Consider the following 14695-nt stretch of genomic DNA (forward strand, 5'->3'; position numbering starts at 1 on the left):
GAGGAGCCTGCTTCTTCCTCTCCCTCTGCCTGCCTCTCCCCCTGCTTGTGCTCTCTCTCTCTCTGACAAATAAATAAAATCTTAAAAAAAAAAAAACAATGCCTGGGTGATAGACATTGGGGAGGGTATGTGCTATGTATGGTGAGCGCTGTGAATTGTGTAAGACTGATGAATCACAGACCTGTACCTCTGAAACAAATAATACATTATATGCCAAAAAAAAAAGAAGGGGATAGCAGTAGGGGAGGAATGGGGGGGAAATCGGAGGCGGAGACGAACCATGAGAGACTATGGACTCTGAAAAACAAACTGAGGGTTCTAGAGGGGAGGGGGTGGGGGGATGGGTTAGCCTGGTGATGGGTATTAAAGAGGGCACATTCTGTATGGAGCACTGGGTGTTATATGCAAACAATGAATCATGGAACACTACATCAAGAACTAATGATGTGATGTGTGGTGATTAACATAATAAAAAAAAATTCACCAGGGAGATTCCCCTCCCCCCTCTCCACTCTCCCCCCAGCGCTCTGGAGCAGGGCCAGAAAAGGACAGATTTCCCTGTCAAAGGTGGCTCCTTTGACAGCAGGTGGCTTTCTCCTCTCACCCCTCACTGGGTGTTCTACTTCTTCAGGACACCCCCGGTCTCATCTCCTATTCCCTCAAATGAACCCCAAATCCCTGGGTTGCAGATTTCAGTCTTCGCCCCAGGATCTGAGCCTCTGGATTTGCTTTCCCCGGGATATCCCTGACCTTTGGGGATTTTCTACATTCTCTTGTGAACTCGCAAAGCATTAAGATGTAGGTTTATTTTTATTTATCCAGCATCTGAATGTTTTGTGCAGAAATACCAACATTTCCACTTCTTTCTATCCTTAAAAACATTTGACATAATGCAGGGTGCAAAATGTTTATGGGAAAAACAGTTCAGGACTCTTCAGAACCTCATGTTATTTATGATTTTTGAAAAAGGAATGATGGCAACCCCCACTGGCGAGATCAACGGGGATAGTCCATGAACGTGACCTAGTGGGTTGAAGTCAGAAACAGATTGCACTCCGCTCCTGGCTTTTATTAGCCACGTGGACTTTACAAAGAACTTGACCGGCCACCTGCCCGAATCTCAATTTCTCTACCCGAGAACTGAACATCATAGCAGGACCCACTTCACAACCCAGCTCGATAATTAAGTAATATCATGTGTGACAGAGAGCATAAAGGTAGAGCAGCAGCAGATTGCTACTTATAATCATTCGTGCTTAAAGGGGCATTTTGAGATGTGTGATTAAGAATGATTAATGCTTACCCGAGAGTGTGTCCATTCACAGCCTGTTCGTGCTTGGCTGCACGTACTTGGCACCCAGTAAGCATAGGTTCCTTTTCCTCTCTAGAGGAATTATAATAACATAGGAAGTTCTAAAATCAACTCATCAAGGACCTAAGCTTAGTCCTCAAAACAGGTGATTCTGTAGCTTCCGGTTTATGACTATACCTCTCACGCCTTGACAAAAAATGCAGCATGTAGGAATAATGGTAATAAGTGTAATTATAAAAAGAAACAACAATCCAGTATTTCATCGCAGCTAAGGTGCTGTTAACTGAAAGCCATGCTGTTTTTACAGGTCTATGGATGACCATCCTGGTGTTGTGGATGTAAGATGTGCCCTGTCTCGGAAATGTTAAAAATGTTAAAACTCAAAAGGTTTGCTTCTTGGGGGCAATGAAATCAAGCTGGCTTGAGCTGTAAGTCACCTCCCTTAGTCCTCCCTGTGACCCTGCAGTGTAGACAGGGCAGGCGAGCACTCACTTGACAGAGAGGGAGCCAGGAGAGCACATGAGGATGAACCCACGAACCCACAGATGTGGCGCAGGCTCCGTCCCTCTTCCTTCCCGAGCCCCGCACTCACCGGGCTGTGTGACCCCAGGATCTGCTCGCAGGCCAACTTTGTCAGGGTCTCGGACTCGCTCAGCTCCTCCAGGAGCAAGTCCTGGATGCTCAGGAGGGCGGTGTACGCCCACAGGGTCGTGGCCATCCTGGCCGCCTTCTGGAACTGCAGGGAGACAAGGGACTCCGCGAAGCGGGCCTCCTGGGCCTCCAGCTGCTGCACGCGTTCCCGAAGCAGTTCTGCGCGGACCTGGGGAGGGCAGGCCAGAAGCCAGGCAGGTAAGTCGGGGGAGGGCGGCAGGGAGAGAGGTCGGAGCAACTACTCCCTGCTAGGCTTTGCTGTGGCGGTCATTCGCTCAGAATTCGGGAAGTCCTCAAATACTCACAAAGAAGTGTGCTGGAAACTGCAAGGTGCTACTAAGGACCACCCGCAGGGCATCTCTGGGTTTCTGGAGTCTGGTGTTCACTCCATACTTATCACTCTCCAAGGTACAGGCAATTGTGTGGCTACCCAGCGGGAAATCCCTCAAGGTTCCCCAGCTGGAGGATGAAAGTTCAACCTTTCTAACACAGGCTCTGATTCCAGCTGAGGCAGACCTGGAAAGTCTGGTCTGTTCCTCTGCCACCCACATCCATACCCCTGGGACTCCACCCTTCCGGGCCACCCTGGGCCAGCCGACTCGCCATGCTGTGTGCCTGCTGTCAGGGCTCCCCACTGTGGTTCAAATGCCCGGCATCCCCGTCTTCCTGAAGATCTCCTACTTGTCCTTCAGGTCCCTGGCTCCAACTACTCTCTTTGAAGTGTCTTTACTGGGCACGTGTTTGTCACTCTCTTCTCTGTCCTTCCTATGTTCCACGCTCTTCTCCTGGGCTGGCCTTCACCACACTGTTGACCCTGCCAGGCCACAGGCCCCTCCAGGGAAAGGCCCCATGCCCAAGGCTCTGTAAATTCCAGAGGAGGGAATCCGTCCACTCCCCTCGGTCACATAACCAAGCAGTTCATTCTGTCATCTGTGTGTTTGCTCTATGATCACCACCTCTTATACTTTCTCCAGAAAAGTTGCCACGTGAACAACGGGGTCTAATCTTCTCAGATGCCACCGCCTGAGCCCCTAAAGGCAGGTCCCTGTAACTGTGCACCCCCTCCCCTCACAGGGGGCTCAATAAACCAAAAGCCAACGAGCAGCCTGCTCAAGCACATACCTTGGGGAAGGCTTTCATTTAATCTTTGGAAGTGTGTGGAATTTCAATCACAAAACCAAAGGTAAAAGCAACCCAGGTGTCTATCGACAGAGGATAGACACAGTGTGGTCTATCCAGACAATGGGATATTACACAGCCTTCAAACAGGGGAGGTTCTGAGACCTGCTACCATATGGACGAACCTAGAGGACACGATGCTCTAAGTGAAATAAGCCGGTCACAGAAGGACAAACACTGCAGGAATCCACTTGCGTAAGGTACCTAGCAGAGTCAGATGCACAGACAGCAAGCAGACGGTGGGTGCCGGGGGCTGGGGGCCGCAGACGTGGGGAGGGAGTGTTTTATGCGGACAGAGCTTCGGTTTCGGAAGATGAAAGTTCTGGAGATGCGGTGGGGGTGGTTGCCTCACAGAGTGAATGTTCTTCACGCCACCGTACCATACACAAAAAGCAGTGAAGACAGTAAATGTCGCCTTATATATATTTTACCCCAATAAAAAATACTGAAAAAGTTTGTAGAATTTTGTTTTCTGCCATGTAACCTATTTTTATTTTTTTAAGACTTTATTTATTCATTTGAGACAGAAAGACAGAGAGAGAGAGAGAGCACACACAAGGAAGGGCAGAGGGAGAAGCAGGCTCCCTGCTGAGCAAGGAGTCCCAAGCAGGACTCAATCCCAGGACCCCAGGATCATGACCTGAGCCAAAGGCAGACGCTTAACCGACTGAGCTACCCAGGCACCCCATGTAACCTATTTTTAATCCTATGTTTATCGTCAGAGGTTTGGAAGGGGCTGATACACGGAAGAATATTTACACGAAGTGGAGCCTGGCAGAGGACGACGACCCTGTGTCCCCCAAGGCGGCACGGCCTTCCTGTGCCCGTCTGTGTGTCCCTCGGAGAGATGCAAATCCCAGTTTGAAAAGCTCAGATTTCTTCTCTACAACCTGACCTTCAGGAAAAACTCCAGTGGGGGGAAGAGGGAAGAAGTGCCCCAAAGAAACACACAGATGGCTTGTCAGCTGGGGAAGAAAATTCTGTCGGGAGGGGGTGCTCGGAGCACTTTTTGGAGAGGCAGTGCCTTCAACAAGCTTCAGAGAATGCAGAAGAGCGCCAAATGGCATGTAGGGTCCGCAAAGTCACATGGTAGGGGAACCTGCATATTTGGTTCATGGAAAAGCCCACAGACATCAGGGGCCAGAGGCAACAATGCAGAGAGCTTTGGCAGAGGACAGCTGCTTTGGGAGATGGAGGCTCATTCCCCTGCTTGAACAAGAACAAGAAGCCTTGTTCTCAAAAGGATGCTATTAGACCCCAATCCTTCCCTAGCTTGGAGAACCAGGTGACAGCCCCCTGCCCACTGATGGTTTCCATGGTAACTGCGGATCACATCTGGGCCTCCCGGGTGGGCCTTGTGGAAGGGCGGGCAGCCATCCTCAGTCTGAGGCATCCACACCGCTCCAACGGTGGCCCCACGTCCTTCCAAAACTGGGCGAAGCCTTGTGGGACCCCAAGAGCGGTGTCTGATAGCCCCCTCACGGGGATGTGGGGACGCAAGTCTCTAAAGCGCTTCCCGGATCCTAGCAGTCTTCCTGCAAACACCCTTTGCCCACAGCTGCTTTCTCACCCCAAGGTTACAAAGTATATTTATGCTTCATTCATCAATCCGAAAAATAATTAATGAGCACCAAATATGTATAATATACAGGAATGTGTGATGCACCGAGGGGATGGGGCGGGGGTAGAGAAGAGGCGAAGATGCTTGAGACGTGGATCTGACCCTGAAGGAGCTCATCACTGAGGACCGAAGTAGGCTCTGACTCTGTCATGTACTAGTTCGTGACCTTGGGCAAGTTCACTGAGCTGCCTATGACTATATTTTGTCATCTGTAAAATGGGAATAATACCTCCTAACACACAGGATTTTACAAAAGCTTTACTGAGGTATAATTAATTGCCATACAAAACCTGTATGTATTTGAAGGCTACCAACTGGTAAGTTGTAACATCTTTGCACACCCTAAGGCAACAGGAAGGGCCATGGCAAACCTAGGGCAAGTCCCTCAAGAGGAAGAACACAAGTGACAGGCAGGTGGCCAAGAAAGGGATGAGCGGTCCCCTTATCATGCATCTGCCATGAGCTCAGATTTCCACGTCACTTCCAGGGGGTCTCCATCCTCCCCACCGCTGGATGGGTGGTGGCCCAGATACCCTGTAAAGCTGAGCCCCCTTCAAGGGGGCGGGGCAGAGCGAGGTGGCCATGAGGGGATCTCGAGTTTCATTTCTGCAAATTCACACCTAAAACATGGGGGGCAAGCATAAAGCCTTTCCTATGTACTGTAAGAATCACGTGGAGAGTGAAATTGAGATAAGAAAGTTTCTCCAAAATCCTTTCCTCTTCTTCTTTGGAAAGTTTAATTTGTTAATTCCAGCACAGTAAGAATGTGCCTCTAGCGAGGGCTTCCATCCTTGTCTAAAAAGAGCCCTGGGAAAGGGTACAGATTTGCATTTCTGTGACAGCCTTCGTTAAATATTCAAGCTATCTAAAGTAATAAATAATATGCTGCTAAATACTCTTAAATGGGAAGTTTCCAACCGCTGCCTTACTCCTCTCTCTGACTCGCTTCCCAGTGCCTTTCAAAAAATGTAGTTTCTTCTAGGTTCGGTGACATCCTTTAAATGCAAATTAAAATCAACTCCTGTCAGCCAGCAGAGAATTACTGGCACTGAAGGAGTTCAAGACACCATAGCCTCCCTGCCCAGGTTTTGGAACAAACAGAAGCATGGGTGAGCCAGACAGAGGCCAAACGTCAGCTTTAACAGTAATGAGATCTACATTGGAGAACGCAGCCCGGGTGGGGTGGAGGGAGTGTCCAGATGAACACACACTCCCCCAGGCTGCCAACTGCAGCCCATGGTGGACAGAGAATAGGGGCCTCCTGCAGGCTGCCTGGCTTTGGAGGAGAGCTGAGGGAGCCGCACTGAGCATGCCCAGCGCCCTCTTTAATCCCACCAGTCAGATAACACCCTCCTCAGAAAAAAGTAAGCAAGGCGTGGAGAGGGGCCAGGAGATCGCTAGCCAAGTCGCACGTGGAGAGAGAGTGGTCACATCAAGAATCTCACGTCCAAAGGCTGGGAGGAGTGGACTGATGAAATGTTCTTTACTAGGAGCATGCCCTTGTATCCTCGTGGCTGGCCCCAGGACACTCAGATCAGTTTTACCCATGCTTTGCAGGATGGGTTCAAAATTGAAGGCTCACATGTATATATTTTTAAGAAATTTGAAGGGTGCTGTAATAATAGGCAAAATAGGCCTGTCTCATACTTATAGAAAAACTCATTTGGTTTATCTTTTCAATAAACTAGAATATTATTAAAAAAAAAAAAATTGAAGGTTCTCTCCTCCATCTTGCATCAGGAAGGGAGTAGACTCAATAAATGGGTGTTAATATTTACTAAATGAAATACCACACTGCTAAATAAACATTATTAGTGCTTACATTTAGTGATAGGAAAACTGATTTCTATGACAGGAAAGATACTACCACCCACCCCATCAGCTAGATAATCAAAGTGCAAAAATCTCAAACAAGTCAAGGGTACTGCCTTAAACTAGTCAGCATAGTTTTGTTTGGTTGGTTTATGGTTGATCTGTTATCTCTTACACATAATCTTGCCATTTAACTGGCTGTGTGACCTCAACAGGTTGCTTAACCTGAGTCTCAGTTTTGACTGTGGAAAAGATATAATAAAAGGACAGGGGATAATGCCCACTATAGTTTCTGATACCCAATTAGACCCTAACAAATAGTAACTGCCGTATTATACCATTATTATTCTTTATTGTAATTATTATAATTAGTTAAATAGAGTCTCTGGGGATGCAGGAAAAATATGAAAATAATGGTTTGTAATATTGGGGGTTTTATTTCCTCCTTTAAAAAAGTTTCTTCACTTTTAATTATAAAAATACATGCACAGGGCGCCTGGGTGGTTCAGTAGGGTTAAGAGTCCAACTCGATTTCAGCTCAGGTCATGATCTCAGGGTCCTGGGATCGAGACCTGTGTTGCACTCTGCACTAAGTGGGGAGTCTGCTTCTCCCTCTGCATCCCCACCCCCAGCTCTCATGTTCTCTCTCTCTGAAAAGAAATACATGCACAACATAGAAAAATATTGACAATAGAGCTTCCTAACAAAAGATGGTAGATTTGTAACGTGAATCTGCTGTTTTCTTTAAGGCAGAATGGAAAGGTGGGAAAAAATGAGAAAACAGACAATAGCCACAAAATTTTGAAAGCTGGAAAGGAGATGACTGAGTAGCGAAGGACTCAACAGATCCCCCAAAACTGAATTCTAAGCCAGAAATGGAGTTGGCAAAGAAGCAACACAATTTGTGCTGTGGGTTCCCGCTAAGCATCACAGAATGCAGGCACCACTGGAACGTGGAGGTAAAAGCTGAAGGTAAACAAGAGGAGAGGTGGAGCCTCTAGGATTTTTGCCACCCAACTCCCCCCAGTGACAACTAAAGATTTAATCTCCAAAAGAGTCTCTGAACTTGGAGAAACCAGTCTCCATATAAAACAGAGGACTCGAGTGACACTTCACATCCAGACTTCTAAAATCTCAGTTTTCTTCCTCTATTTGGTTCCTCAAATGTGGGCAGCCAGTTCTTTACTATATAGGTAGGAGAATGGTCTTATCTGGGGACTCCAACCAGCCTTAAAGAAAGATCCTAACATTGGGGTTCCCCAAGTAAATGGTCTAGCCCAGCCACATCAGGGTGAAGGTCACAGTCCACAGGCCCTGCTTATAGGCTCAGAGCTTCTAAGGAGCTTTTGAGTACTTTACTCTTAAATATGAGCAGACCAAGGATGACCACACACTAGGAAAAGCCTCTAATGAATATAGAGGTAACAACAAATATGCAGAATTAAAAAAAAAAAACACTTTAAAAAACAATGTTCTCAGAGTTACAAAAAATAAAAGAAAATAATTTCCTTAAGAAGAGAGCATTCAGAGAGGAAAAGAAGCTCTTCATAAATTAATAAATAAAACATAAATGAAAAATTCAATTAAAAGTTTGGAAGATAAAACTTAGGATACTCCCCAGAAAGTAAAACAAAACAAAACAGAACAAAAAACAAAGAGAAGGAAAATAATGAAAAAAAGAAAGCTAATAGATAAGAGGTCTAACATTTGAATAATTAGAGATCCATAAAAAGAGATTAGAGAAAAGAAGGGGAGTTCATAATCAATATAACTTAAGAAAAATTCCGAAACTGGTCAAACTACCCATTGACGATGGGAGCAGAATGAAAACATTTTCAGTCTTACAAAATTTCAAAATATTTAAATCTCCGACGTGCCCTTTCCTAAGAAACTAAGATGTGTTTCATTAAAACAAGGAACAAATCAGGAAAGAGAAGGATGAAGGAATTTTATAGCATGACCCCAAGATGGCAGCTGTACATAAGGTATAAATAACAACATCCAGATTGGAACACAGCAGCTGTACAGAGAGAACTCCTAAAGGTTATGAAATTAATAGAAGGCATGACTTGTGTGGTGGTCCTGACAGGATATTTGGTCAGCTGTCAAAAAGTGTATTGAATTAGTGGTAAGTACATAGAAAAGTAACTAAAAAGAAACCAAAGGGCAGTATTAACTCCAGGAAAAAACAAAAAGTTATACAGAAAAGAAAAACGAATCTCAGTTTTATATAACTCAGATGTGAATAATATTTAAATAATCATAGTAATAGAAATCTCTAATATACATCTAATATATTGAGGAAAACAGAAAACCCTCATGTGTGTTGCAGGTTGAAAGAAGAAAGATAGCTAAATCGTATTTCCATAAAGAAAGGTGAATAAATAATACCCAAAGTAAAGAAATCAAGAAATAGCAAGACAAGCATGTTATTTGGTAATATGGAGGTAAATGCCAAAAGATCTAGCTAAAAAATTAGAAGTCATTGCCTCTGGGGATTTGAGAATGTATGTATGAATGGTTATAGGAGTTGCTCTTTTTTAGCACAAACCTTGTAGAATTATTTGACTCTAAAAGAATGCATGCATAAGGTTTATAAAAATGAAGAGAAAACTTTTAAAAACGGACAATGTAACAAAAAGTTACTACATTCAAACCATTAAAAGAGAATTGTGGTAACCTTTTGGTGTGTGAAAGGTAGAAGTGGGACAGATTAGAAAGGTAAGGCCTTGAATGCCACACTCAGGAATCTGGAATCTGTTTGGGGATGGTGGGAAGCTATGAAACTTCCCTTAGAACAAAGCTTCAGGAGATGACTTTGACAGACACTGCCTCAAGGGATAAAACAGGGGCAAGAGCAGACATAAAGGGAACCATGTGGAGGCTTTCCCAGTCTTTGTGGATGGATAGATTTTCTCTCCCCTTCCTAAAATGCCCTCCCTGTCAACGCCCCTTCTCTTCTAAGCTTTAGAAGAGCCTGCGCCATCAGTATTTTCTCTTGTCAGGTCGTCGGAAAATGAGCACATTATTCTCATGCTTAAACTCTAGTCACTTCTGAAACGACAGAGTGTGGAGAGCTGTTCCTGATAGCGGTGGCAGCCACCTCTGCATAATTGCTGCGGCAGCCGCAGGAACACAATAGGATGCACGGTCGATTGCAGTGCAGGAGTTCCACTCCAGAACGAAGGGAGTGCTAATGAACTGTGTATGCACAGCATGTCATGAAACCTGGAAACAGAGAATGAATAATAAGTGGGTGAAGGGATATAGTGGCAGGCATGCCACCCAGACAGAGGACAACATCATTAAAATAACACCGGAAATGACGGGTGAGCAGGAAATATGATCGTGTCATTTTCACATTCATATTTAAATGTTCCTAAAGAATATTTATGAGAAATTTATATATACTGTGTGCAAAAACAACAGCGGAGCACATTAAGATTAGCTGAAACATTCCCTTCATTTCTGGATCCATCAACTCAGATCTGCTAATGTGACACAGGGATGGGGATCAAGAGACCTGTGCTTTAGGCTCCACTCACCCACCTGCCAGCAGTGTAACCTTGGACAAGTCCCTCCACCTTTCTGAGTGTCAATTTTCTCATCTGTGAAACAGAAATAGTCATTATTGCTCCACATGTCTCACTACAGAGTGGAGAAGGATATATGAATAGGATCTAAGATCATTTGAAATATCAAGGGATTGAAAAGAACCTAAATTTCCATTAATTGAGGGCTGGCTACATCATTTAAGGGTCACACATACCATGAAATGTCATGCTGCTGTAAAAAGCCACGAGGAAACTCTTATGTAGTGATATGGAAGGTCTTCAAGTTTCAGTGTTAGGTAAAAAGCAGAGACAGGTGAGACAGAGAGAGAGCGCAGATGTAGACAGACAGATAGAACTATTTCTACTAGTTGGAAAATAAAAAAATGAGTCCCATAATTTGTGCTGTGTATTTGTGCTTTGTGGATTGGCCTAGGCACTGGAGCAAGTGGAAGAGATACATTCCCAGTCCTGGTCAAGGCATTCAGCAGGTAAGACCCTGGCCAGGCACCATTTTGAGTGGCAGCCCTCTAGTCCTACAGATCTGATCAACTGTCCCAAGCTGGTGAGAGTCACCTGGAGGTCAGGGAAGAAGCCCGAATGTCCCTTCCTCAATCAGGCACCCACCTCTGAGCAGCCCTCCTTGGCTGCCCTCCAGGAGAGAATAGCGGGGACTGACATAACTGACCCTTGTAGGGCGACTCTGGCCACCACGCCTACACTGGACCCTTTGCCTTGTTGAGGTGTCTAGTCCCAGGGCCCTTCAGTTCACAGAAATCAAGCCATTTCTTAGTGGTGGTGGGGACTGCAACCTTAGCTTCTATCTCAGCAGACTAAGACAAGGCCCACATCCCCTACAGCCAAAGAGAGCAGAGCTCAGGAAAGGAAAAGTGGCCAATAGAGACCTCCTTACAGAACTAAAAATGAATATATCCCCCCAAATATTCTCTACAAAGTGCCTAAATCTTACCAATTTTGCCTCAAAGGCTGAGCACCTTAGTACAGCCTCCAGGCCTCCCATACCCTAGCTCCTACCTGCCTCTGAGGCCTCCCTTCTCCATACCTAACAGAAAACAACCTTTCTGAGGACAAATCAAATATCTTTCAAAATAGAACTGATATAAAATCAAAGGTAAGCCACAATAAATTCCCAAGCATTATTATCATATATACTTTATTCTCTGACTAAAAATAGAGCAAAGTTACAAATCAGTAACCGAAAAATTTTTTAAAAAAGGATAGGTTAAAATTCAAAATCAATGACAAAAGGATAGGTAAAAAATTTCTACTTCTGCCCATGATGGAAGAACTGGGAACAGACTTACTCTCCCTCCACCAGAAAACCAGGTAAAGTACAAGATGCAATAGTTTCCAGATACTGGACAAGAGGCAGCACAGGATTGGCCTACCTGAGAAAGGAAATAGACAAGGTGACCCCACAGCCACCCTAGCTTGCTGCTTGGATGCAGTTCCTAGGATGCAACATTGGATGAGGACCCGGGGGAAGCCCAGCAGGTGCACCAGGTTAAGAAAAAAAAATCAGAGTTTGGGAGGCCACTGTGTCTAGAATTTGTGGGGCAGGGTACCAAAGAGGAGGGAGCTGCAGAGAGAGAGAGAGAGAACGCACTCCAAAGACCTACAGGGGTGTCCTCAAGTCTTTGGCTAAGTGCTGGGCATGCTTGGATAAAAAAACTACATCACACCAGAAAAAGAACCCAAAAATCTCAGGCAGAGCAATTGCCGGAGATCTCACACTGCTGGGAAGAGTCAGTGTTCCCATTAGGTAGAGTGAAAAAAGCACACAGGCATCAGGGAGAGTCCTCAGAAGGGTACTGCCTCAGTGATGGGGATACATTAGCCCTCAACTAAAGGCAGCTCTCGATCCCGCCTAACAAAACTTACAAGCATGTCTTGAAAGGGTAAAATTAATCCTAAACAACTCAAATACATGTCAAAATTCCAACACGATTATAGAAAATGCAACAAAACCTGGGACCCAGCATGTAAAACCTACAATGCCTAGCTTCTGATCGAAAATTACCATGCACACAAAGAAGCCAGAAAATAGGATCCACAATCCAGAGCACAATCTGTCAGTGGAAGTGAGGGAGATGATGGAACCAGCAGATAAGGACGTGGAAACAGTGATAAAAAGAAATGAGGTAGCGGCTTGGAAGGGAGGAGACTAAACTACAATTATTTGTGGACATGATGACTGATGACCCAGAAAATCACGAGAACCGGTAGATGAATCCTCACAACAGCCCTAAAAGGTGGGTGCTTCTATTATCCACATTTGAAGGATGAGGACACCAGGGCACACAACAGTTAAGAAGTTCACATCACACGGCTGACAAGTGGCCCATCTAGGACTTGGACCCAGATGTCTGGCCCCAGACACAGAATAAGGCAGTCTGGAAAGACTTATAAATAAAAACTGGTAACATTTCTTTACACCAGTATTAAGTCAAGAATATAATTGAAAATAGGTTACCATTCACAACTGCAAGCAAACCTATAATGTATCTAGAAATCACCACAAAGAAAGACCTTATGTATAAGGTGACCATATGCTTTATCACCAAGTTAAGAGGGAAAAGGAGGGGCATTGGAACCGTCCCAAACAAATTGAGATCTATGGTCACCCTACTTACGGAAACAAGTGTTCCAAATAAAAAAGAAACATTCCACCTTTTGGGGGATGGAATAATTCTCAAATTAGTCTGTAAATTTCAAGTAGTCACAACAGAAATTTAATTATGAACTTGATTAACTTATTCTAAAATGTACATGCCCTCCAGACTCTTCCAGGTTTAAAATGATGCATCTGTGAGCTTACAGTGAGCTCATCAGAAGGCCTGGCTGTCCCTGGCTGAGTGTCCCATTTCTGATCACAGGCACACCCCAGCCCCTCAAGCAGCTGCCAGGGACCAGAGCAGAGTCCTCACTCCATTAGCCTCTCAGCTATGCAGAAAAAGATGTCAGGCAGGAAGCCCACCCTTGTCTGTCTGTCTGTCTGTCTGTCTCTCTGAATCAGTCACATGATTCTTTGTGAATCAGTCACACAGCCACTCATGCAAGGTGGAGTGCAGATCAGCCCAGTGGATTTTCTATCTGAAAGCAGGATGCGAACCTCCAAATGGCTGATGCACAAAGTGGCCGCTCATCTGAAACTGTGAACATCTCAAGAGCAGAAACCGAGACCAGGACTGGCCCAGAGAAGGCAGTCCAAAAAACATTCCCTAAAGGAGGAAGTGGAAGGAGACAGAAGGACAGGGGCAGGACAAGAAGGGCAAGGGAAGAAGTCAAAGAAAGGCGAGGGGACGTGGGATGGGCACGGGAGAGCCACCTCGGGAGGCTGAGCCTTCACACAGTCTGAGCTTGCTGGGTCACAGCACCATGATGGAAGGGCGTGGGTGATGGAGGCAGATGTGCCTTGTTCCATCCCCAGCTCTAGTGCGTACTGAGTGTGACCTTGGGCAATTCTCCCAACCTCTTCTGATGGCAGAGTCCAGATGAGGCACATATCAACCTGGAGGGGAGGGTTGCAGGGATCACGGACATGGATTCTCATAAAGAAAGGAGACACCTAGCAGGTGCCTCCAGCATGCTTGGCAGCCCCAGCAGTGAAGCCAGAGTCCCTTTTGGGGCACCACACTGCCAGCCAGACAGAGGCTTTGCCATGGCTCTCTGACCCAGGCCCTCGCTCCAGCTACATGAGCCCTGAGGCACTTCCCCATCCCGGAACATGGTCACACTACTCTCAGCTGCTGGCATGCAAACCCGGGGCTGTCATTTCCCTCTACAATTACCCTGGAAATGAAAAATCTGAACGATTGCGTTTTGAATGCTAAGACAACGCAATCGATCAATTTCGGGAGGAACATCAAAGCTGTTGAGTTGAGAGTGCGTATTCTATTGGCACTTGCCACAGTGAGAGAGCCAATTGTGAGGATGGCCTGTCATTAAAAGGTTACAGCTGACAAATGCCTCTTGTCTGCCTTCCTCTGGGTTCTGGCGCTCACGTGGAGCTGCTCCATCCTTGGACAAAACCAGCACTGCAGCCCATTGAAAGCTAAAAGTGCCTTCCTGTCTGATCCTCACAAAAACCCTGTCACTAGCGGGTTATCAATGTCAAAATCCTCATCTTATCGATGTGGGAGCCAACGCGTGTTTGTCCCACACTGCATGACCATGAGAGATGACCACATGCGATGAGAATATTCCCTGTCAATCCTGACTAGAGCATCTGATGCAGAGGCAGCCTGACCACAGGGAGCAGAGGGAGATCTTTAGGTTCAGGCGCTGGAGCCACGACTGCCTGGCGTACCTATTACACATAAGCCATACATATATGAATATAAAGTATTAAGCAAGGTACCTGGACTCACAGGCACTCAAAAGCAAACAAAATAAATGAGCGTTCAGCATCAGGGAAATCCAAATCGAAACCTCAATGAGATACCACCTCACACCAGTCAGAATGGCTAAAATTAACAAGTCAGGAAACGACAGATGTTGGCGGGGATGCGGAGAAAGGGGAACCCTCCTACACTGTTGGTGGGAATG

The 14695-nt window shown here is 45.7% G+C and overlaps 1 protein-coding gene across 7 annotated transcripts in view; it reads right to left on the reverse strand.

Moving 5' to 3' along the window:
- The window catches only part of EVC2 (EvC ciliary complex subunit 2), a 124793-nt gene that overhangs the window by 16801 nt on the left and 93297 nt on the right, over positions 1–14695 (reverse strand). For 6 of the 7 annotated variants that reach the window (XR_014143104.1, XR_014143103.1, XM_081812643.1 and 3 more), the window contains one exon: positions 1905–2132. The exons of the other annotated variant lie outside the window; for it this stretch is intronic. Coding sequence is in view for 4 of the 6 variants with exons in the window: in XM_081812643.1 (XP_081668769.1) it covers positions 1905–2132 (228 nt within the window). In the remaining 2 variants the exon portion in view is untranslated. The remainder of the gene's footprint in view (positions 1–1904; positions 2133–14695) is intronic. 7 annotated transcript variants of the gene reach the window in all.

The sequence above is a fragment of the Leptonychotes weddellii genome, chromosome 2, assembly GCF_054177405.1.
Source record: "Leptonychotes weddellii isolate Sample4059 chromosome 2, ASM5417740v2, whole genome shotgun sequence".
Taxonomy (NCBI): domain Eukaryota; kingdom Metazoa; phylum Chordata; class Mammalia; order Carnivora; family Phocidae; genus Leptonychotes; species Leptonychotes weddellii.